Source organism: Pituophis catenifer, unplaced genomic scaffold (genome assembly GCF_029215685.1).
Source record: "Pituophis catenifer annectens isolate HBS135680 unplaced genomic scaffold, rPitCat1.0.hap2 SCAF_1, whole genome shotgun sequence".
NCBI lineage: Eukaryota > Metazoa > Chordata > Lepidosauria > Squamata > Colubridae > Pituophis > Pituophis catenifer.
This window is the reverse complement of record NW_027256881.1, coordinates 208170442-208195635: the sequence shown is the minus strand read 5'-3', so window position 1 is coordinate 208195635 and position 25194 is coordinate 208170442. Positions and strand designations below refer to the sequence as shown.

General features: G+C 38.0%; 2 protein-coding genes across 2 annotated transcripts in view; both read left to right on the top strand.

Annotated features, from left to right (window-relative positions):
- The window catches only part of TNFAIP6 (TNF alpha induced protein 6), a 29067-nt gene extending 25110 nt beyond the window's left edge, over positions 1–3957 (top strand). Inside the window, exons 5-6 of the mRNA XM_070957004.1 lie at positions 2747–2787; positions 3770–3957. Coding sequence (XP_070813105.1) covers positions 2747–2787; positions 3770–3918 — 190 coding nt within the window. The 3' untranslated portion in view covers positions 3919–3957. The remainder of the gene's footprint in view (positions 1–2746; positions 2788–3769) is intronic.
- A 4849-nt stretch (positions 3958–8806) lies between these two features.
- Positions 8807–25194, top strand: part of RIF1 (replication timing regulatory factor 1) — a 37486-nt gene continuing 21098 nt past the window's right edge. Inside the window, exons 1-15 of the mRNA XM_070944418.1 lie at positions 8807–8886; positions 14230–14323; positions 14832–14928; positions 15536–15666; positions 15748–15842; positions 16538–16724; positions 17229–17321; positions 17404–17542; positions 18869–19020; positions 20304–20421; positions 21051–21221; positions 21351–21461; positions 22102–22164; positions 22443–22543; positions 23217–23303. Coding sequence (XP_070800519.1) covers positions 8807–8886; positions 14230–14323; positions 14832–14928; positions 15536–15666; positions 15748–15842; positions 16538–16724; positions 17229–17321; positions 17404–17542; positions 18869–19020; positions 20304–20421; positions 21051–21221; positions 21351–21461; positions 22102–22164; positions 22443–22543; positions 23217–23303 — 1719 coding nt within the window. The remainder of the gene's footprint in view (positions 8887–14229; positions 14324–14831; positions 14929–15535; positions 15667–15747; positions 15843–16537; positions 16725–17228; positions 17322–17403; positions 17543–18868; positions 19021–20303; positions 20422–21050; positions 21222–21350; positions 21462–22101; positions 22165–22442; positions 22544–23216; positions 23304–25194) is intronic.

Genomic DNA, 25194 nt, shown 5'->3' with positions numbered 1-25194 from the left:
ACACATGATGCTCCACTCACGCAAGCAGAAGGGGCTTGTGCTCATGCATGAAGTTCCACTCAGGAGAATGGAGCTTCGCGCACAAGTGCTAGCGCCCTCCACTTGCACGAGTGGAACTTCACATGTGTGCTTGCCCATCTCTTCCATGGCCTGGCTTTGAACAGGCCACAGCCTGGTAGTAGACCGCGGCCCAGGGGTTGGGGACCTTGGCTATAGGGTATTGTCAAAAAGTCAAGATGTTGGATCCCAATGGTACAGTCAAAGTTCCTCCTGTTTATATCTGACACACATTTATTTATATCCATTTTATTATTTTCATAAATAAGTCAAGGTGACAAACATACCTAATACTCTTTCCTCCTATTTTTCCCACAACCATGTGGAATGGAGTGGGCTGAGAGTGAGTGACTGGCCCAAAGTCACCCAGCTAGCTTTCATGCCTAAAGTAGAATTCAGAGTCTTCTGGTTTCTAGCCTGGTGCCTTAACCACTAGACTAAACTGGTTCTCTAAAACCATAAAAAACAAGAGGAGCTTCTACTGTACCATCGTGGCTTCTATGTTGTTGTTTTTTTACTACCTCCTGCAGACATCCCTTTTGCTTAAGGAGCTAAGTATATCCCACCAAATGTAAAATGGATGGAATTGGAGAATAGATGCTTCAGAGCATATATTCTTACTCTTACAAATTAACACCATCCACCTATTTTTCCTATATTTCATTACAAGATTTAGTAGCAGATGTGCTAGGCATTTTAAAAAAGTGTTTTGTAAAGTGTGTTAATGCCAACAGAACACTTTTCTTTGAACTGCTCAAGCAGTAGCCAAATCTTGTCCAATGTTTGCATGGCTACTAAAACATAACTCCCAATGATCCCTGCCTACCTATGCATTGCTAATGATCTCACACAGGAAGTATCTCTGATGCACATGGACCAGTGACCACAGAGAGTTTTTGAATCAGCTATGCAGCCCTTGAAAAAGACACAGCTGCTTTAAAGCACCAATGAGAGATGCTTAGTTCTAGTAATGCATTATCTTTCAAATGCTTTGTGCAGTTTTGGCATTTAGGTTAAACTTGCCCTTATTTTTTATAAAGAACTCATGCCCATCCAACCTTAGGTGAATTAATAGCACCCTAACTCTGGCTTGGAAGCTAATAAGAGCTTGATCCCTGAATTTGAGAGAGAGATATATTTTTACCTTTGCAAAGGGGTTTCTTTGCCCAGCCAAAAACACAAATCACCAAGTAATACGGACAAAGCAAAAAGCATTTATTAAAGGGAGGGGTCCTTTTCAGGATATAGATACATACCTTTGGTATATGAGACATCAGAAAGCAATTGACACTGATTATATGTGAGACTCGATCAACAGAAAACATTGATTTTAGACAACATTCAGCAAGTGGTAAATGTATGGTTTACATTACTTTTTCACAGCTGGACTATATCTTTCTTAAAATTTGCTAATGTATTCAAGGACTTTTAGCATACAGCTCTCTTTCCTAGACAGGGATGCCCTCTGTACAGTCACTCATGCTCTCGTTATCTCGCGTTTGGATTACTGCAATGCCCTCTACATGGGGCTGTCCTTGTGGTGCACCCGGAGGCTCCAGCTGGCCCAGAATGCGGCCGCGCGGGTTGTTACAGGAGCTTCCCGCTACTCCCGTGTTACACCACTCCTGCGCGAGCTGCACTGGTTACTGGTGGTCCTTCGGATCCACTTCAAGATGCTGGTACTATAAAGCCCTCCATGGCACGGGCACGGAGTACTTGCAGGATCACCTCCTACCGGCCTCCCACCACCCAGTGTATTCACATAGGACTGCCCTCCTCCGGGTGCCTTCGGCCAGACAATGTCGGCTGATGGTGCCCAGGATGAGGGGGTTCTCTGTGGGCACACCGACCCTCTGGAATGGGTTACCCACTGAGCTCCGGACGGCCCCCGACCTCCGCTCTTTCCACGGTGACCTGAAGACATGGCTTTTCCAACAAATTGCCTGATCTGCTGGGAGTCTTAGTTTTAACTTCTTGGGGATTTTAATTGGATTATTTTAGTATTAATTTTATTGTTCCGTTGTTTTATCTTTGTGAGCCGCCCCGAGTCCTTCGGGAGAAGGGCAGCATATAAGTATGAATAAACTAAACTAAACTAAACTCTTATTATGTAGTTGCTGAAAAAGCAAACTGTCACATACCAAGGAAATGGCCTTGACTGAAGAAAGAAAAACATTTTAATTTTCTTAAAGTTAAGTGGCCTAGACTGCCATGTTAAAAGTGATATTATCTTTTAAAATGCTAATAAAAAAGCCTAAAATTTGAGGTAACATCTTCTCTTGTCCCCTTGCCTTCTTTCACTTTAAAAAAATAATTTTGAAACTTTTAGTAATGGAAAATTTATCTGTCAGGGCGGGAGGGTGAAATATTTAGGAGTAAAAAAATAATGGAGAAAATACCTTATGGATCCACTTCTTGAACATTAAAGGATTAAAACCTCCCTGTGTGAGGGGAGCTAACTCTTTGGCAACCATATTTGAAAATATGTTGTACTCATTCCCACAAAATGAATGTTGGGTGGACCTGACCATTCACAAAATGACTGTCAAACATTGCTTTACAAAAAGCCACCTGTTCCAAAATCCAAAGCAAGCACCTACCACCCCAACCTCATTTGCCATTTGATTTTGGAGGAAAGTAATAAACATGTCACTGTTATTTGACTGACTTATAATGTTATGTTTTTCAGATACTGTGGTGATGAACTACCAGATAGCGTCGTTAGCACAGGTAATACAATGACCACAGATGAAACTACGATATAACATTTTCCTCTCTGATTCAAAGAGCTAGAAGCCATGAAATATGAGTTGCAATAAGCTGAATGATCACTTGATCATGGGCCATCAAGTCATTGTACCTTTTCTCCATGATGATCTATCTCTGATCTGGTCTTTCAGGTCTTCCATCACCACATTCATTGTTACTGTAACTGAATCCATCCATCTTGCTGCTGGTCATCCTCTTCCTATCTTTCCACCTTTCCCAGCATTATAGCCTTCTCCATAGATAAGTATTCCCATAATATGTCCAAAGTAAGATAATCGGTGGCTGGTCATTTGTGCCTTGAAGACAACTCTGGGTTGATTTGTTCAATGATCCATTTGTTTGTTTTCTTGGCTGGCCATGGTATTTTCGGGAGCCATCAATTTCAAAGTTCAAGTGTCAATACTCTTCCTACTTCTTCAAAACCCACAATGATCATTAGGTGGCAACAAACATTCCCTTACCTTCTTATTGCTCTCTAATGGTCACCTGGATGTTTACAGCAGTAATTTGGTAGCCCTACATATAGCACTACCTGAAGATAGGAAAGTCACCACTAAGTTTAACCATTTCATCAGATAAACATTCTTCAGATTTGGTTTTTTAACTTTTCAGTCTGGCATCCAACCTGTGATTTGCTGGTGGCAACCCATTCAAGTATTAATGAAAGATCTGTAAGAACCCTGAAGAAAAAACCTATACCTTTCTTTTAAATCCAAAAATGCCATAGAGCAGAGGTCTTTAAACTTGGCAGCTTTAAGACTTGTGGACTTCAACTCCTAGAATTCTCCAGTCAGCATAGCTGGCTGGAAGTCCACAAGTCTTGAAGCTGCCAAGTTTAAAGACCTCTGCCATAGAGCTTTCTGTTTCCATGGTTTGTATAAACAAAAAAGAAATGGTATTATTCTCTTCCGTGCATACATGGTCTCTCTCTTTCTTACTCCAGGAAATGTCATGACACTGAAATTTTTGTCAGATGCTTCAGTGACAGCAGGCGGCTTTCAGATTGAATACACTGCTATCAACTCAACTAAAAAGATTGTAAACCCTAAAGCTACTACGAAGTACTTTCCAGGAAAATTTGGCATTGTGTAAAAGAATTTTGCAAAGAAAAAAGATAAAAGCCTGTAAATGCTACACCTTGTGGAAGTTGCTAGCTTTCTCCCAGAAGATCCCATTTCCGTGACTTCTGGCCTCCCCTCCCAATGTATTTTCCTCTTCTTAGCCATTAATCCAGGTACTTCTACTGAACTGAGCTGAGCTCTCCCTTCTTTTCCACTACTGCAGAATCTGCTTTTTAATATTTTGAGTCAAGGATCTGGGAGAGTGATACTCGACTATGGTAGTATGTTCCTTTCTGCTTCAGAGCTCCTGGGTAGTATCTTTTTTCCTCCTCTTTTCTATTTTTCTTGTACTTTTTTTCATTCTTGCACTTTTTAGCTTTCTGATTTTTTTTTCTTTTTACTTTGCATTAGTTTCTATCTTATTTTTCTTAAAACTTTTTAACAAAAGCATAAGACGGAAATACAAAAATATAACTGGAAACGTTTTGTAGAAAACAGAAAAATGTGAATTTATGATTTATGGTTTTGATGATTAGACAGGATTATAGAAAGACTTGCTGTAATTTTAGAGAAAGAAGTAAATTTATAATTGTACATATAACTGCTGTAAAGAACATCAGAAGACACTTCCTTGTATCTTTTTTCTTTCTTTTTGCACTTTTGGCCTTCCCTTTAATTTTTTTCTTTCTTTTCTTTTTAGTTTGTACTACTTTTTAGCTTTTTAAAATCTTTTAGTAAAATTATATTTTTGAAAAAACTCCTGTGTGGTAACTCCCTTAGTTGTTACACAGCAGGGATTTTCTTGAGCCAGAAGGTTGTGAAGACGTATTCACCCACTAAATTTCTCTTAAAAACTACTCTGCATTTGATGTATTATTAAGAAGCTGAGGTAATAAATATTTAAGACTTCTTGAAAGGAATACCTTTGGGGGGGTCCTTTAATTTATCTGAGGAGGAAGAGGCAGACCTCACAACATCTGTTTGCTTGCTTATTATTATTGGGGGTGAAGGGTGATTTCAAATCAGAGTTGACTCCTGATGATTGCCTGGACAAGTCCCTGCATTTTCTTGGCAAGATGTCAGAAGTGGTTTGCCATAGCCTCCTTCCTAGGACTTTGAGAATATGATTAGCCCAAGTCGTTTTCCTTAATTCAGACTATTGTCTTATATCAATGGATATGGAAAAAAAAGCAGTACAATACAACATTAGATACATCCCTTTATTGATTAGTTGAGTTTGCATAATGCAATATACAAATATTAGATAAATCACCTTTTACTCAGCAACTATGTTGGAAAGCCTTCAAATTTACAAGAATGTTTCATTTTTCATTTTATTGTTAAATATATTCTAAGGTTTGTTTCCACATCTTACAAGATCCCTAGGATGTCATTGTGGAAATTTCCATAATCTACCTTAAAATTAATATAAATGTAAGTGTCTTGTCTGAACTACTTCATTTTACCGAACATTTCAAGGGGATGATCAGATAGAAAATTCGATATAAACTGAAAATGACATTACATTTATGTTTTTTATGTTTTTGTTTGTATGTTTTTCTTTTTCTCTGTTTGTAAAAAATCTTAATAAAGTTTCTACAAAAAAAAAGAAAAGAAAAAGAAAATTCACTAAATGGGAACCTGAACTAAAGTCATAAGCCTACCATACTCTGTGTATGTGTGTGTGTGTATGTGAAATTGAGGCTTCATATGTTCTTATGAAACAGCAGATTTTACTCTTAGACTAGCGCACATAAAAATTTAATCCATAGATTACCTGAGGTTGCTAATTAAATTCTGCCATCTAGCGGTTTCAAAGAGCAGCATCCAAAGTACCATTAGCATTTATATAGACGGGACACAGAGGGAAACAGGATGGAATGGAAAGGTACTTATGTTCTCACATCAGCAATATCATAGTTTGACCAATTAATAGGGTTGCCCAAAGCTTCAAAATACACTCTGATTCGCTCTGATGAAATTTCATGCAGCTGCTGACAAGTAAACAAGCACTCTCTTCTCTTATAAAAGAAAACTTGTGGATTACAGTACTACTGTATGCTTAACTTTACTGTGTTGGCAGTTTAGTAGCCTTGACAAGAATCCTATGCATACTCAGAAGCTAGGACTATCTACAAATATTCATAAAGTGATTTGATAGCCAAGAATCAAACATTCACCCTCCTTTCCTGCCATTCATGGTTTTGGGGTTTTGCTGATAGCCTTGATAAAAATCTTTTCTAGTGAGCTATGCAAAGAGATAAATATGCAAAGGCATTAAAAGCCTCTTTAGCTGCTAAAACTGCTGGAAGGCATGCTAGAGGCAACAGGAAATACCTTGATAAGGCAGGTCCTAGTGCCTTCTCCCCACCACAAAAACTGTATAGCCTCTGTATCATGAAAGGACAAAGAAGAATTCTTCACATAAGCCTGCTAATTAGCCCAATATTTTGGGTTCACAATCAACCAGACTGGATGGGTTCTAGCAGTATACCAAGCCTAAAATATTATGCAATTTGTGTTTGGCAATGCTGTGTAAATCCAGGCTCAAGAATTAAGAGTTTTTCCAAGTTGAAAATACAAAGAGCAAGGAATGAAAAACATCTCTAAATCACACCAATTCAGTCCATTTCTCCACATATTAATAATAGGACTCAACAAGTGAATAAAAATGCCAAATCCTTTCTAAACATCTGACTGACTGTGCAACTGGCCAGGATAATAATTTAAATTTGTATGCCACCCAATTCCCAATGACTCTTAGGATACCAATCTCAGAAGGCTGGGGTCTCCACATAAGATGCCTACCCCATTCCTTTGCATCATATTCACAATTCTTAATTGTTCTAGAAGCTAAGACCCTTAAGCTAAGAAAACATGTAGAAAGCAGAAAACACTATATAGCCCCTACTTGTCCAACTGGTTTTCCAGCTTCTTTTCTTTTTCTATCTTTTAACAAGTAGGTATTTTTTAGTTTTGAGCTAAGCCAGCCTTTATTAATAATAAAAACAAACAAAAGAGCACATGCAGAAGACATTTTCAAAAATAGAAGCTATAAATAAGTCAGATACAAAAATGCAACAGAATTCCTAGAAGTGGCACTTTGACAAATCAGCCATTAAAAGGCAAATTGAGAAAAGCTTCATCTATAAACTGCTCAGTCAGAGCCACTCCTAATCATAGCCTTTGTAAATTACACCTCTCTTACAGTATTCAACAATCAGATAAGCAGGAATCAGTACTAGATAAGAGGAACAATACCCCAATCAAGGCTGAAAGTCAAACTACCTCTTAAAAATGGGCAACAAACTCTACTTCCCCATGCTCTGATGTTACCTCATCTGATTAAGAAAAAGAAAAGCAAGGACACAGAACACCAAGATCCCAACCATTTAACCCTGAACTACGTTTATTTCCCACCTTTATAAATACATTTTACTTCTGATTGTGATCACGGTGAGCAAACATACACATGCATTTAATTAAGTGTGTAAAGAGCTGCGGTCAAGTTTACAAGGCTGTATCCGATCATTCTTAACTGAACCTTACAATCAAAATTGCCAAATCGATTCTTGCGCTTGTGCATACTTTTTACCCATTTGGAAGTTTTCAACGGAATCAACTCCACAATTCTGATCCCCCCTCCAATCATTCAAATGGGATTTGGAGTGAAGTACAGTTTTAGGTGCAAAACACGTTTGAACTTTGAGCTGCTATCACTTCATTTTAATCAAATCTATTAAATGCTTTCCACAATTCCGTCTTGCTAAAAAAAACAAAACAAAAAAAAAACCCTGAAACGTGTACATTTTGGTCACTCAGTGGATGAAGTGACCGGTGGTACCAAGTTCGTGCGCTAGCTCATTTAGATGTAAAATTGATGCGTAGATTTAACAACCTATTAACTTTAGCTAAAGTCATCTTAAAGTTCGATTTTATGCAAACTACCCTAAAGCATGATTTGCTTAACCCTGTTGCTATTGGAGGCATTAAACTCAAGTTTTGCCGGTTTAGACCCATGTGACGGACTGGCTCTACCAATTCATGCGTTCCAAGCAAGCCTTCAAAACCTTAGTCTGGGGGGGAGGGGGCTTATTTTGGAGAAAGTTCTACCGATCTTACTGAGTGGAGGTGAGTCATAAATAAGCGTGGGTTGCAATATCAGTTTGTCTACAAGACAATGAATGAGCAGAGTATCTCTGTCGAATCGCCCACTCAAGCTGGGCGCCCTTGCGACGTGCAAAATGCTTTCCAAACACGAGCACCTCGTTGGTTGCCTTGATCCTTAACAGAGAGGAGACAAGCAACGACGGGCATTGTGGATGAACGACCCGGCTTCCTTTTGCACGCTAGCCGTTTGCCATCGGCGAAGAAAACTGCGATCCGCAACGCCTTCGATTCCAGTAAGGCAGAGGTCTTCAAACTTGGCCGCTTTAAGACTTGTGGACTTCAACTCCCAGAATTCTCCCAGAAGCAATGCTGGCTGGAGAATTCTGGGAGTTGAAGTCCACAAGTCTTAAAGCTGCCAAGTTTGAAGACCTCTGCAGTAAGGGGAAAAGAGGAGAAATGGGATGGGGGGAAAGGAACATGTCGATCGATGATTCCGCACTCTCCCTCGCAACGGCGGGGGCAAGAAGAGCAGAGAGAGGCATCCTCCGCGCTCGACCTCTCGGCGCTCTGCCTTCTCAAATCCACGCCCCGCCTCCTACCGCTCTTCCCGAGCGTTGATTGGGCGAAAGCGGCCCCCCAAGGCTCCGGCTCCCGCGCTTCGCCATCTTAGCCCGGGAGAAAAGGAACGCGACCGCGGGAAGTGCGTTCGAGAACGGGGGCGGCAACTTCACAGCCGTTTTTTATCCTCCCCCCCGCCCCCCCACTCCTCGAGCCGTTAGTCCGCGATGGGACCCTGCGACGGTTCAAGCATGCGGGCCCTGCTGGAGACCCTCGAGGACCCAAGCGCCTCGCCGGGGGTGTTGACAGACGCGTGGCTGACCCTCACGAAGTGAGTCCCGACCATGACTCCTTGTGCTCTCCGCGATAGGATGCGAGAGACGTGCCCGGCAGCGGCAGTCCGGCCAGCCGTATGCAGGATATTTAAAAGAAAACAAAAGCAAAACCAAGTTGGTTTAAGGGGCGGCATTATATTCTTGGCGCCCCTAAGGACTGTCCGAGAAGCCTTTATATATATATTATATATAATATACACCAAATGGTGCATGTAATCCCTCTTTGCCAAATCCACGGAGTTACTGAGCGTCTCTTCCTATTGCAGCGCAGCATCCTGACGCTATGCAGCTTCCTGAGCCATCGCCGCCACGGATTTCTTTTCATTGCCTAATGCCCTTCTCAGAAATTGGTTTTTTTTTTTTAAATAATTATTTTTATGGAAGGGGGGGGAGGAGAAAGGGAAAAGTGAAATCTTTGCTCCCGGCCGTTCTCAGTCTTGGGTTGAAAAGGTTCCACAATTCACTCGTTTTCTCTTCGCTTTTTTTTTTTTTTAAATTTCTTGGGTTTTAAACGTGCCAGCACAGGATTCTGTGCTTTTTTTGGAAAAAATGCTGTAGAGAAGAGAAATTTTATTTGGGGGGGGGGGGGCGGCGTGTTTGGACATACTGTTGCAGGAAGTTTTCTGACATACTGATGGTTCTCGTTGGAATTAGGCTTTTTTTCCCCCCCCCTGAATCTCAATTTGACTGGTGAAGCTTTGGTGAGGGGCACCTCTTCTTGGGATATTTGTTTGCTGCACAATCGAAAGCTAAAATATTCTGATAATGGCACGGGGGGAAAAGGCATTAGTGCTATATCCCACTACAGCTATTTTTTTTAAAAAAAATAAGTACAGTTGATTATGTGCCATCGCATAATTTCATAGGTTTTTTTTTCCCCAGGATGATCTGTTCCCGATCTAGTTTTTCAGGTACTTGATGGGTACATTGGTGTACCCATCACCAATGTCATTGTGTCCATCCGTTTTGATGCTGGTCGCCCTCTTCTTTTCCCTCCCACTTTCCCAGCGCTGCAGACTTATCTAGGAAACTAGGTCTTCACATAATGTATCCAGAACATGATAATTTGATCAAAGGTGGTGTAGTGAAAGCTCTGGGTTGATCTATTCTGTGATGCATTTATTTTGGAGGGTTTTTTTTTCCCTTGCTATCCAAAGTACATTCAGGACCCTTCTCCCACCCAAAAGTTTAAAAAGTATCAATCAGGTCTTTTCCTTTCTTCATTCTTTAAAATCCAACTTTCACTTCCATAGTGTCACAGTGAAGACTTGCCTGCACAGTTCTGATCTTTGAAGATAAAGATAGCTCCCAGCATCTGAATATCTTTTCCAAGGTCTTCATGGCTACTCTACCAAAAGCTGAATTGAGAAGTGTTTCTTGGCTGATGATTTCTGTTCTGTTGCTAATTGATCTTAAAAGACAAGCTTATCCATCACATCAGTATAGATAGTCCTCATTTAGTGGCCATAATTGGGGCTAGCAGTTTGATCGTAAATTCTCCAAAGCACCTGAAGCCAGGACAAGAAGCAATGGATGGAAACCAATTGAGGAGACAACTAACTTAGAACTAAGGAGAAATTTCCTGACAGTTAGAACAATCAGTGGAATGACTTGCCTCCAAAAGTTGTGGGTATTCCAACACTGGAGGTTTCTGAGAAAAAATTGGACAATCATTTATCTAAAATGGTATAGGGCAGTGATGGCTAACCTTTTTGCCATCGCGTGCCAAAAGCGGGGGGAGCTAGGGGTCACAGGTGCGTGTGCCCACATCCATAATTCAATGTGCCCCGCCCCCATTTCCACCTCCTTTTGGCACATGATGATGGCACAGTCCCGGTAGGCCCGTTTTTTCCCCCTCCCCAGGCTCCAGAGGCTTTCTAGGAGCCTGGGGAGGGCAAAAGCAGCCTTCCCCATCCCCCTGGAGGCCTTCCGGAGGCCGGAAACAGCCAGTTTCCCGACCTCCGGTGGGACCGGAAGGCCTGAAAATCAGTTGGCCGGTGCGTGCATGCGTGCTGGAGCTGAGCTAGGGCAACACTTGCGTGCCCACCAAAATGGCTCCGCGTGGCACCCGTGCCATAGGTTCGCCATCACGGGTATAGGGTTTTCTGCTTGAGCTGGGAGTTGGACTAGAAGACCTCCAAGGTTCCTTCCAACTCTTATTCTGTAAAGCAAAGTGGTCACTAAGTGAAACCACAATTGTGCTTTTCCTTCAGCTTTGCTTTGTAGACCTTCAAAAGTTATAAATGCGAGCATTGGTGACAAAGTGATTTTTTCATCATCATTAGAACTGTGCATGTGAAATAGGCAGTCACTATACAAGTCTATTTCTATCTTCATTTCCAATTCTAAAGCTGGTTTTTGTACCTGTTGTCATTAGTTTGGTGTCTTTAATTTTAATTCCATTTTTTTTTTACTCTGTTCCTTTACTATTTACTAGAGCTTGGAGATTCTTTGCATTACTAGTAGTACCATCAGCAGTACACATAAAATTGATAGTTCTCCAGTTTTAAAACCATGCTCATCTTTTTTCATCCCACTTTCTTTTAATATATATTCAGCATATAAGTTGAATAAAATGAGAATATACAGCCTTGCTACACTCCTTTGACAACCTGGAGCCAGTCTGATGTAAACAAGGCCTTACTATAATTAATGATGCATACAGAGACTTCCTTTTGGTTTTCTTTGGCTTTCTCAATTATACAGGGTACATTAGCAATAATGCTTTGTGTTCCTTAGCTTTTTCTAAAACTTGTTTGTCATCTTTTCCAGGTAGGGCTGTAATCTTCATAATCTTTATTATTTTGTTAATGTGAAAGTAAGAATATTATATGATTTTATTAATAAGATTTATATGACTGCCCATCTTGCAAGAAATGACTGAACAGCATACAACAATCAGTAGACAGAATAAATATAAAAATAATCACATAAATAGTAATTATTAATTTAAAAAAAAACACTAAGAAATGTAAAACACACAAACTAAGTGGAGAGATTAAAAAATCAACCTAAGAATGTTTCCAGTTCCCTGGGGTCCCCAGGTTTGCTGACACAACCAGGTCTTGAGGGTCTTCTGGAATGAAAACTGGGATAGACCTAATCTGATTTGACGGGGTGGGAAAAATAATCCATAGGGCGGGCGCCACAGCAGATAAGGCCTGCCTTCTGGGATCTACCAAAAGCAGATATCCCTGGCAAGTGGTGCCCACAACATGCCTTCTCTGCCAGATCTAATGAGACAGGCTAATATAATTGGGAGATGGGATCCAGATCACCTGGTCCCATGCCATAAACAACTTTTAAGGGTTTGAATTGGACCCAGAAGCCAGTGCAGCTCTTGGTATGGATGATGTAATGTGTGTTCTGTTAGGAGAACTGCCACATAACTGCCACTGCTGCTGCATTCTAAATCAGTTGAAGCTTCCTGATAATTCTTCAAGGGACCACTATGTAGAGCACATTACAGTAGTCTAGAAAAAAAAAAGAATGATAGTTTGCATACTCTAAAGTCTCTTTTGTACACACGCTCTCTTTTCTTTCTCATTCCTTGAAATGTTGAGTGACTTCCAATTTGTTGGCTACTGTGTCATTCTGCAAATTTAATGGCATAGTTTGGTTAGACCTTGACTGATTTTTCCATCTATTGCTTGCCATATTTCAATCAGTATTCCATCCTGTAGCCTTCCAATCTGGTAATGACTGGGAGTATTGATCTAACTTCATCTCCTAATACAAGAAGTTCTTGTGAGTAGGGTTGTGAGTAGGGTGAGTGTTTCTTAAACTTTTTTCTCTTAAGATTTCTTCCCACTTTTAAAAGTTATGAAAGACTCCAAAAGATATTTTCTTTATACAATGGTACCTTGGTACTCATCATTAATTTGTTCCAGGAGGTGCGATGAGTACTAAAAATGATGACTACCAAACAGTTTTTTCCATGAAGAATAATGTGAGTCATAAGGCAGCCAACACTGACAGGTTCTAGTTTGTGCATTGAGTACCAAACAAATGATGAGTACCAGGAAAAAGTTTTCGCATCAAAATGTATTGAGTACCAAATCTGATAAGTTTCAAACCAGTTGAGTACCAAGGTATCATTGTATGGGTTTTATTTATCAATATTTACTATATTGAAAATTAAAATGAATAAATTTACTTCCATTTGCAGATCTTATAATACTGCTACATATCTCTTCTAACTGCTCTCTTTAAGTTACTTGTTAAACTCCTTTCTGGGATTTTTGTCTTTCTTCTTCACTTCTCTTACTAATTTTCACTGTTTGTTTTGACTTCCAATTTGCTTTCTTGAAAGCATGAGATAAAAAGGGAAATATAATTAAATCTGGGTGTACACCATTATTTGTTGTACCATGTCATAACTTTATATTCTGACAAACCATTTTTGCTCCCAACCCCCATTCATACGTATTTCATACATTGCCTTTTGCTCTTTAACATTCTTGTCTCTTATCAACTCGTTTAATGGCAATTTTCAATCATTATTCATTCCCTTTGCATGACAAAATTATTGCATTTTACTTCTTTCATAGTATTCATTAATACTATATTCATTTAGCACCCATTCCTTGTCTATGGAGATTCTCAATCATCCAAGTCATGGTTGTCCCAAAGGTACCTTTCAAAAAACAACTGGGTTTTTCTTGGTTTTTTTTTCCCCTTGAAAGCATTTCAATTCTCATCCAAGAGAACTAAAGAAGCTTCTCAGATGAGAAGCAAAACATTTTCAAGAGAAAACAACCCAAGAAATTCCAGTTGCCTTTTGAAAAGCACCTTTGGGATACCCACTCCTTGATTTGTTCCATGTAGTCACAGAAGCACACCCTTATAGAGAGTTGCTTTTACTTTTGTCAATGCATTTTTTTTTATCAGCAGGCCACTTGCTACTCACTATTTTGTATTTGTATTCTTGATATTTTTCTACTTATTTTCCCATTGTCAATAAACATATGAAATCATTTGCCACTTTCTCTATCAGATACCTTGGTCTTTAATACATTATTTTTCAGATCCATAATCTTTACGATATCATAATCTAACATTTGCTAGAAATAATTCAGATTCTGAATGGTGCCAGACAATCTTTTAACATCACTTTCAGCATTCCTTTCACATTTATCCCCAAATACTTTATTTGGATATTAACAGAAAGCTTGAATAGCTTGAACTTCTCGCGAGCAAAGCCTGATACCGATAAATGTCTATTATGATCAAATTCATAACTGAGTCATGGGTTGTATTGGCTAGCCTTTAAATAGCTATGTATTTTCTTACATTAGAGCACTTTTTAACTGACAGCTTGTTTGTTTTTCAATATTAAGTCGCTTGACTGAAGAGGAAGAAGATGAAGAAGAAGGAAAAGAATTTGCAGCTGAGGTTGAAAACTCTTTTCCCCAGCTTTACAAGATATTTATGGTATGTATTTCACTTCTGTTCTTAGCCTTTATTTCCCTGTTTAGTTATCTGAATACCTCAGACTAAAAAGGTTTGAGTTGCTTTCTCATCAGAATTAGGCAAGATTAGCAGTTCAAACTTTTAATTTGAAGAAGTCCATACTTTTGTAAGTTTTTAACAATTTGAATCATGTCAACAACTATTGATTTTTTTTATTGAAGATGAAGTAAAGAAATATAATATGTTATCAAGTTTGCCCATTAAACCAGATAAATAAGTTTATTCATTTTTCATATCAACATCACTAAATTACTGATATTTTGGTCAGCCTCCAAATTAGCTGGAAATCCATTTTCATGCCTTCCAGTAAAGTGACTACGGATGGTGATTGAAGAGCATCTAGTGGTTTACCAGATCGGGGAATGTTGGATTAGAGAATGATATCAGTTTCAGATCTTAACAAATTGAAGTAATATAATTGGTCAGTCTTCTGTTGTGTGAGTTTAGATTTATTTTCTTTCCTGTTTAGACACATATTCCTACTGAAAATTTGGAGTTGAGCAGTGCAGCTTTACAAGCTTTAGGATTCTGTGTGTGTAATCCAAAGATTGCTTCCTTATTATGCGGTAAATATCTTTTCGTATTATAAACATTGATAAACTATAATCAGTTTGACTAACCTGTTTCTTCCAGTGTCTGATATCCATAGTCTAGATGTATAACTGTAGATAATGCATATACAGACACTTACGCATATATTAACAGAATTACATAATCACAGATAGAAATTAAATGTATTAGTTTTAAATCTGTTTCCCATTAGCTAAATTTCAGCATAAATAAACCACATAATCTTTTGGTTGGTTCATGCTTCAGCCAAAATAAAACCTGCAGGGATCCAAGAATGATTTTTTAAAATAATAATTTCTATTAAAGTTTAAAAATACAAAAGACGAATAAAAATAACCTGTGGATTTTCCTGACATCGAAATAGTCACATGAGCAGTACTTTGGTATATTTTTTGCTACCTGTTGGCATACTACCAATGGTAAACATCATTCTGAAAGAAACCTCTATTCAGAATAGCTGTTTATACAGAATAGTTGAGCCATCATTTTATGAAATTAGTCTGAACTTCATACAGACCAAGAAAATTGCTACTATCAATTATTACACAGTGATAATACCTAGAACAATAATTACTGGTTTTTCTTTCTTTTTTAAAAAAACAGAAATAGAAATACATGAACTCTTGTCTATGTTAAACAGTGTTGCTATAAATTCAGGAGACAAACACATTCGCACAAGAGCCCTCTGGGTGATCTCAAAACAGTCCTTTCCTCCAGATACGGTTGGAAAGTTGGTGAGTAGGATTTGTTTTCATCACCTATAAATAAAAGTTGATAAAAAGTCTTACTATACTTAACTCATTATATTTTTTCAGGTACCCAGTATTATTGCTATGCTAGAAACAGTACTTCATAAAGGAGATTCACATTCTGTGGTGGTTGAACACGAAGCACTAAATGTTATCATCCGGTATGTGTTAAAATATACATTTGTTAAAAGAAGTAAGAGGAGAAAGACTTCTGTTTAAATTTTGACCTGTTTACATTGTAAGCCATAGCACTGTTGCTATGATTGTACTACATACTCAGTAGCGCCTATGTTTTGAATTTATCGTATTATTGGAGTATGTGTCAGAGAAATTGTATATATGGTGTTTTTTTTTAAGTTAAGCTACTAACTATATTAGATCTTTATTGATATTGTATTTCATATTATAATTGGAGCAATGTAACATAAATGGTATTTCTATAATGTAGTAGATAGGAAACTGCTGCTTGTAAGAGTTAGTTTGGAGAAGGTTTTCCATATTGCTTCAACTATCAACAGTCTATTGAAATGAGCAAAGAATTCTGGATCATATTCTAGATTTTACTTAATCTAAAGTGATTTTAATTTATTTGTGGTCCGAATCAGCTGAAACGGCCTCATTATTGCACTGACGCCAATGGGTAATTGACAATGGATTAAGTTACCTTGACTCTGGTCTGCAGATCCCTTCAATTAGCCTATGAAGCATTGTAATGTTATTCAGAATAGACTATGCAAACCACTGCCACGTGAGAACAAAAGATTTACATACACTTGCATGCTCTGTTCTTTTGACAAACTTTTGTAAAAACTTTGTGTTTGCAAAACTTATTCATATTTGTGTTTCTGAAATCTAGGCTGATAGAACAGGCTCCATCTGACATGGAGGAACAGGCTGTGACGTGGGCTAAAATGATAATTCCTTTGCTGGTTCACTCAGCTCATAAAGTACAGTTAAAAGCTGCTAGCGCTTTGGAAATGGGTCTCCCACTTCTTCAGCAGCATCAAGAGGTGATAGCAGTCGCTGAGCAACTCCTGACTACTGTAAGTCAAATATATCTTAAATGTGTTTGCAGAGCACCACAGAGCCAGAGATATTTCTTGCATGAGCAATTTGTAATGCTCTTCTTTGACCTATAATTACACAATATTAATGGTAGCCCTGTTGCTGGAGTCAATTTAAACCTATTCAAAACATGTTTTTATTCTCAGCAACCCAGTTTCTAATCTCAGAGAATAAATTTCTGAATTGTGCTTCGTATGATAATTAAGCAGTGGACTTGCCACAAGTAATTTATTCAATTCCTTCTTGGATTGCATGGAATTTTAAAATTGCTTTGGTATTTTTTGGAGTGATTGAAGAGGCATAACTGCAATTTGCTTCTAGATATTTGACAAACAACTCCTAGACATTTAAAATAATTCAGAATGCTGTTCTAGGATCCTAGCTGACCATCTCTGAACAAATCTCCAAGAATCTCATCAAAATACATTTTTATCTAATTTAATACAACACTTTAATAAATGTTCTCTATTATAATCCTACAGAAAGTAATTCCAGAACTCCAAAAGCTATTTTTTTCAAAACATGAAACATATATTCTGAAACTGTGGCCCCTGTTTGTAAAGCTGCTTGGAAAAGTAAGTTGGAGAAAAATTCTTTATAAGCTATGATACTGGAAGAACATTACAGTGTACAGTGATGCTGTATTTTTCCCTTTAGACACTGCATCATAGTGGAAGCTTTATCAATTCCTTGCTGCATTTAGAAGAACTTGGATTTCGTAGTGGCTCGCCGGTGGTGAAGAAAATAGCTTTCATTGCATGGAAGAGTCTGATTGATAATTTTGCTTTAAATCCAGGTATGCTAAAATGTGGAGCAGTAATGTATCCGCAATGAGTATACTCTTGTTTCTCATGTGCAGAGGGAAAATCAGTGGTTAAGCTGACACACAAAAACATAGAAAGTTATTAGTGATATTGATAGTTTAAATTAAATTAGTTGCCATCTTGTCACATACTGACTATAGTTAATGTAGTTGTTATTATTACCAGATGCCAGCTATCTCTTATGAGAATGTGCTTTTCACCCACTATAAATCATTTACTCAAATTTAAGTTCTGCCTGATTTCCAGCAACTCTGGGCAATTTTCAAATTGTTAAAAATCCTTAAAAACAAAGAACACAAATCAAAAAGAACAAAGGTGACAGACATAAAAAACCTGGATGGAAAGCCCCAAAGGTGCTTTCCAAAAGACAACTGGGCTTTCTTGTTCTTTTCTTTGAAAATGTTTTGCTTCTCATTCAAAAAGCTTCTTCGGTTCTGAGAACAGTTGCAGAACTGAAGAAGCTTCTTGGATGAGAAGCGAAATATTTTAAAGGAAAAAAAAAACCAAGAAAGTCCAGTTGCCTTTTGGAAAGCACCTTTGGGATAACTCTGACCTGGATGGTTGAGAATCTCTATAGACACCTGGATGGGAAGAAGAAAAAGAGGAAAATGCCTCAATCATGCTTGCCAAAGGCCCATTGAAACACCAATATCTAAAATACTTCTCTGGATTATTAGCTTTTCCCATGAGAAAGTTTATAGAAGACTACATTTTGAAGCTTTTAGAGAGTTGGATAGGGAGTACAGAATTCAAATACAAGAACCATAGTGGCGCAATGGTTAGAATGCAGTATTGCAGGCTAACTCTGCCGACTGCCAGCGGTTCAATTCTGACCAGCTCAAGATTGACTCACCCTTCCAAGGTCAGTAAAATGAGGAATCAGATTATGGGGGCTAATAGGCTGTGAGAAGAGAACACTGTAAAGCACTATGAAGCAGTATGGTAAGTCTAAGTGCTATTGCTATCATTACATAAGTGTAAGAAAATTATTATATTTCTGAAACACCCGTACAAAAAGAGTGGCTTATTTGTACTTGTTTTTCTGTTGGTTTTCCTTCTTTCTTTTCCTTGCACTTTGTATTTATATTCTTTTAATTTTTTTTTCTTTCTGATATTAGTTTGGGTTACCTTTTAGAATTGTTAAAATCTTCAATAAAAAGTTTTTTTAAAGGGGATGCCATATTTGTTAGACAAATCCATTTTTAATTCTTAGCAACCCAGTGAGGCAAGAAAGATTAAACTTTGCTTCTCTTTCTATTCAATATAATAATAAATATTTTCAATTTCTGTTTTCCAAGATATATTATGCAGTGCAAAAAGGCTAAGATTGCTAATGCAACCACTTACCTCTATTCATGTGAGAACTGAAACTCTGGCACTGACCAAGCTTGAAGTTTGGTGGTATTTATTAATGAGGCTTGGATCTCAGCTTCCAGTCCACTTTGAACAGGTAACTTAATGTTTGTTGTTAAATTAATATTGAGCATTAGTTAAAATGGGATTCTGAAAGACACTTACATTTACATTTCTATGCAATATCTGACATATTGGTTGTGCTCTTGTATTTATTATTTATTTAGGGAATTTATATTGCCACCTATTCACACATGGCGACTAAAGGTGGCTTACAGAATATAAAAACAATAAAACTAATAAAAGAAGAGTCATAATAAATTAATATACTAAAATCACCCCCTGCTGCTGTGGCAGCACCTCACATGAGCCATTTAATGGGCTCCATCCCGCTCTGGGTTCCCCAGGCCCGCTGGCAGAACCAGGTCTTCAGCACCTTCTGGAAGAGTGCTAGAGTGGGAGCCATTCTAATCTCTATGGGGATGATGTTTCAGAGAAAGGGGGCCACCACAGAGAAGACCCTTCTGGATCCACCAGGTATATCTCCCTAGGGGATGGGACCCGCAACATTCCCTGGCTCCCCGCTCTGATAGGTCAGGTAGATGTGACCGTCAAGCGACAGTCCCTCAGATAACCTGATCCCAAGCCATGAAGGGCTTTAAAGGTAACAACCAACACCTTGAATTGCACCCGGAAGCAAATAGACAGCCAATGAGGCTCCCGCAGGAGAGGTGATACATGAGCACACCGGGATCTGCACAAAACCATGCGTGCTGCTGCATTTTGCACCAACTGGAGTTTCCGGATGCTCTTCAAGGGCAGCCCCATGTAGAGCGTGTTGTAATAATCAAGACTAGGGCATGAGTGACTATGAGTAGGGATTGTTTGTCCAGGAAAGAGCATAACTGGTGCACAACCCGCAGTTGTACAAAGGCCCTTCAAGCAGGAGTTGTGAGTCCAGGAGAACCCCCAGATTATGCACAGGGTCTGTTTGAGGTAGTGCCACCCCATCCAAGACAAGAATCAACAATTCTCCCTGAGCCAACGAACCCCAAACCCAGAGCCATTCTGTCTTGCCAGGGTTTAGTTTCAACCTGTTGCTCCCCATCCAGCTCCTAACAGCCTCCAGGCACTGCAAGAGGGAGGACATGGCATCGCTTAACTCACCATTGGCTGAGACATACAGCTGAGTATCATCAGCATATTGGTGATACCTCAGTCCATGGTGACAGATGATCTCACCCAGTATGCATTGTCCCGTTCAATAAATAATATATGTATGCAGTAAATATCTCTTGTTTATTGCTAGAATAAATTATTGACATCTGATCTGCCCATTTATTTTATTTTGGGGCTTATGCTTCAGTGTTTGTTTTTTAGGTTTGTGTACCATTAATTCAGAACACTTTAAGCGTAGATGCCTCTCTGCTACAAGAAAATTCTTCACGGTTAATTTCTAATCAGAATTTAGCTATAGCGGGTTCTTCACGAAAATCAGGTATGAAGCAAGCAGGTACAAGCACATTGGCAGCTGTGGGGAGGGAGGGGGAGCACTGGGAAGGTTGGGAGGTGGTGACCACATTGGTGGGATATGGCATCATGGAAGGGGAGGAAGACGATCATCTCAATTCTGCCCAATTGTACCACTGACCTGAAATGGTTCACACAACTCACAAAATATGTTTGTTCTGGGTTTAAAAGGAAAAAATTCCTTTTTCCATTTCTTTCACACCCCTAGTCTGTCCCAAAGCATTTGCCCTGCAAGGTAGAACATTTTGAGTAGACTTTCTTTGCTCCTTGCTATTACTGAAGGTAAGCTTTGTTAGGGGAATACTATTAATGAGCACCACAGTTTAGAATTGTATAGTTGTAGTTTAAGTATAGGACCATTAATGGAAGATAATGTCATAGATTTGGGGAAACTCTAAATAAAATATGCTGGCTAATTTTGAAGTGCAATCCTATTGTTAGAAGCATGAGATACAATCAGATCTTCAACCTAATTTCCGTCAGCCAACTCTTCAAGCTACTCCTACTGGGGTGGGGTGTTGTGTTTTTGTTTCCCCATATGAATAATTTTCTTTGCTAGAAGTGAGAGGAAAAATGCATTTTTTTTTTTTATTTCAGGGGTTTTCCCTTTTGGAAATGTTGCCAGTCCAAGGATGTCTTTGAATGCTAGCAATGAAGGAGCTGTTATTCCATCTATTCAGCTTCTAGGAATTGAAATGCTACTTCACTTCTTTATGGGACCAGAAGTATTGACTTTCGCCAGGGAAAATAATATTGTACTTAGTTTAGGTAACTATTTGTTTGGTAAAATAACTTTTGTAACGAGGTAAAATACTGTAGCCTTAGTTTTATTTTTAATTATTTTTTAAAACTGCTGATTTGTCAGTGATAGAAGTTCTTTACTCTCTCCTTATATAGAACCTCTTCAGTGCCCAGTAATCACCAGCCCTTCCTTTTTCTGCAAGTATGCCAGTGTTTTCATAAATGCAGCTCAGGATGGTTTCATTGCAATTGGAAAAGATGTTTCTGGTAAGGAATGTGCAGGTTAGATATTTATTGTAAGCAGGTATCTTCAACTCTAAAGACAAAAGGCATTAACTATAGGAATGCTATATAAATATAACTAAATAAATAAAAAATAAATCATTTAGGTAGTTTTTGCCATCAAGTTTAAAGAATAAAAGAGGCATGTCATAAAAAGATGAGGAAAAAAAATTGATGATCACACTTCATTTTAATTGCTCAGATAGAACTGAGCATTTTACTGTCTGTACTCCATTGGCACTGGATTTTGTGTCTTTGGTTGGACTGTTCCTTGCAGACTTATTCAATTTTTTCTTCTTTGCTCCTTACCATCCCTGAAAAATAAACTGAATTAGTTCCTTGTCTCCTTCAGGACAAGATAAGCCCCAGAAACCCTATTGCTGACTTTTAAAAGGGAGGAAATGGCTGCCATGGTGATTTGGATGTTAACAACCCACCAAGTTGTTTGTAGCTTTTATCTTCTACTCACAGAAAAATTCTTTAGTGGGCATTTTTTGTTTTAAAAAAGCTTCATATAGTGCAGTAGTCAGCATCTTTCAGGTACCTATTCCAATGTTTATTTAATATAAATCTACTTACCTGATTTTTCACTCAATTTTCCTTTTGTTTAAATCATGCCTTGCAGATTTTATGCTCACTGCTATATGGAGAGAATTAGTTGGTTTTGTGAAAGCTGCAATTGAATCAGGTAATAATTGTTTATATGGTCCAACTGTACAGAGACCTTATGAAAGTGAGAAGATATTTCTGAATTTATTTATTTACACTTACAGCTGTCTAAATAAGTTGGTGTACTATGACCATATCATGCTCCTGTTTGAACACAGCTTGCAGTTAAACTTCATTATTTAGAAGTTATCTGCCCAAAATGGGATCTGGATAAAGATGCAGTTAATGTATGAAGCCTGTTACTATGTCTAGTGTTATAAGATCTGATTGACCACTGCATGCATAACTTATTTCTAGGCAACAAAAGAGATCGGCAGAATTCAGAAGTATTAACTATGTTGCTGCAGACTTTAAAAAACATTATTTTGTCAAAAGAATTGCCAGTATTAAACTCATTGGTAAGTGTTGATAGAGTTTTTACTTGTGTGAAATTTAAATTTATAGTATTCAGCATTCTTATATAAAACAAACCCTAAATTGGACATCCTTTTTAGAGGCTTATATTATTTATAAGAGTGGTTCCAGTATTTTATTTATTTATTAGAGCTCAAGGCAATATTTTGTTGTTCAGAGGTTTATATACTTGTCCTTGATGGTCTGAATTTGGTTGTTTTCTTCAAGATGTTTCATTACCCAAACTAAGTAACATGATTAGTGCTTATGAGAGCACCAAGAATCCACTCATTTCAACCCTGAGCTACAAATATTCTCCTTTATTGGTTTATATACTTATAAAAGTGATTTCAGCATTTTATTTATTTATTAGAGCTTAAGGACAAATTTTGCTATTATATGTACACAGATACAGCATAATACTTTGGATAAGTCATATTTGTATGATAAGATATATCTTATAAATAGTGCTTATTTCCTGTGGAGCAGAATGCTATTTTGGGTAATCTTCATATTTTTTTTCATTATATGTTCAGTTTCCAAATGAACATGAATATACAGTATAAACAAAGGCGAATAGTGTTTTCTAATTTTAGTCGTGTTTAGTTGTGATATAGATAGCAGTTAATTATTTTACCTTGTTACCTGTTAAATGAAATACTTTGATTTCTGTTTTAGCCATTGTTAGAAGTGGCTATTAAAGAATTGCCTCCAAAAGTATTGGGATCACCAGCCTATCAGATTGCTGACATGGATCTTCTGAATGTGAGTACAATACATATGATGAGTGATACTGCTCAGATTAGTTACACAAAGCATGATATGCCACATGCTTTGTTTCCTATAAGAGATAACAACTGGCAAGATACCAGTCACAAATATTTATAAGTGGTTCTCTTAATCCTACTAGACCCTAAATTCCTAAACTATTACAAGAATGGATATGGAATTTCTACCCATTGGTTAAGATGACCCTCTCCTAAAGCAGAAATCAAAAGCTGATGAGTCAGAATGTCATGTCCATCTGCTTAAGTTTTAAGACACTGAGTGGAAACTGAGACATTCCCAAGTCAGATAAAGATTAACATGTCAGTGTGAGAGCAAGCCAGTTTAGCTTTCGTACTGTTCAAAAACCAGGAACTGTTTTTAATTATTTTTTCTTATATAGAAGTGCACTGGTCATTTAGATTCAACAAATAATCCATGTAAACAAAAATGTCTTCAATTCTATATCCATAAAGAAAGGAGTATCTAATTCCAACACTTGACCCCGTCCTTCTATATACTATAATTCCACCAAAGCAGTAGCATATCAGATGTACTATGTACTAATTCACAATTAAAATTCTGAAGTGGCACAAATGAGAAACATATTCTTAAGTATCATAAAAAAATCTATCCTAGTATTCTCTCTCATGGGGTCAGGAAGATGAAAGATGTTGCACAGTGCTCGGAATTCATTTTTGCATAGTGAAAGAAAGAACTAACTAGGTTAGAAAGGCACATAAAGGCAAGGAGTCTGTTATTGCTCCCTAAATTGCATTGCTATGGTTAAGTATTTTTGCTTTTGAAGGAAAAGAATTCCAGTAATTTGATCCAAATATTTATGTATTAATTGAAACATTCATATATGAGATTGTCTCTTCTATATTAATTATGCAAGCATTTTTATTTTTAAGAATAGTCTGCTTGCTATTAAATGCAGAATATATTGCAAAGGCTAGACCAAACCTTATTGTACTTCCATAGTAGGGCAAGACCTGAAACGAGCAATTCACGTTAGAAAACTTTCAGATGTTATTGAGCTAAAGCAATCTACCATGGAAAAGTGGGTTAAAGTTCCTGCAGAGTGACATGAGAGCTTGATCATTGATTACAGAATAACTTAGGTGGAGTTATTGTAGCTAAAGTTAATTCAAACCGTTCATAATTCAAAGGAAGTAATTATATTCTCCTACTGACATATTTCACATTGGATTACTTACAAAACAGGCACCAGACTTTGTTGTTATTTTGTCACTTAGATTCCCTTTAAATAACCATAGGATCCACATGAAGCTCAAATAACATTCAGTGGAGAGTATGTGCAAACTCATAAATCCTGAACGAAGGTGAATTTTTTTTAAAGGCAATATGAATTTAGGCGCAATTCACATATTGTTTGTTTGTTTGTTTTATTAGATTTATATACCGCCCTACTCCCGAAGGACTCAGGGTGGTGAACAGGCACAAAATAAAATACATAAATACAAAATTTAAAAGCAGAAATAAAACCAAATTAAACAATTTAGCCCAAGACAAATTTAAAACATCCCAATAATTTAAAAACAGATTTAAAATTTTCGATTTAAAAGAAAAGGGGAAAAAGGTTAGGCCAGGCCAGCTTGCTGGAATAGGAAGGTCTTAAGAGCACGGCAGAAAGTGTGCAGATCCGGGATCCTCCGTATCTCCGGGGGGTGCTTGTTCCAGATAGTGGGTGCCCCCACAGAGAAGGCCTTCCTCCTGAGGGCCACCAGTCGACACTGTTTGGCCGACAGAGGAGCCCCTCTCTATGAGAGCGTACCGGCCGTTGGGAGGCTATTTGTGGTAGTAGGCGGTCCCATAAGTAGCCAGGTCCTAAGCCATGGAGCGCTCTAAAGGTGGTAACCAAAACCTT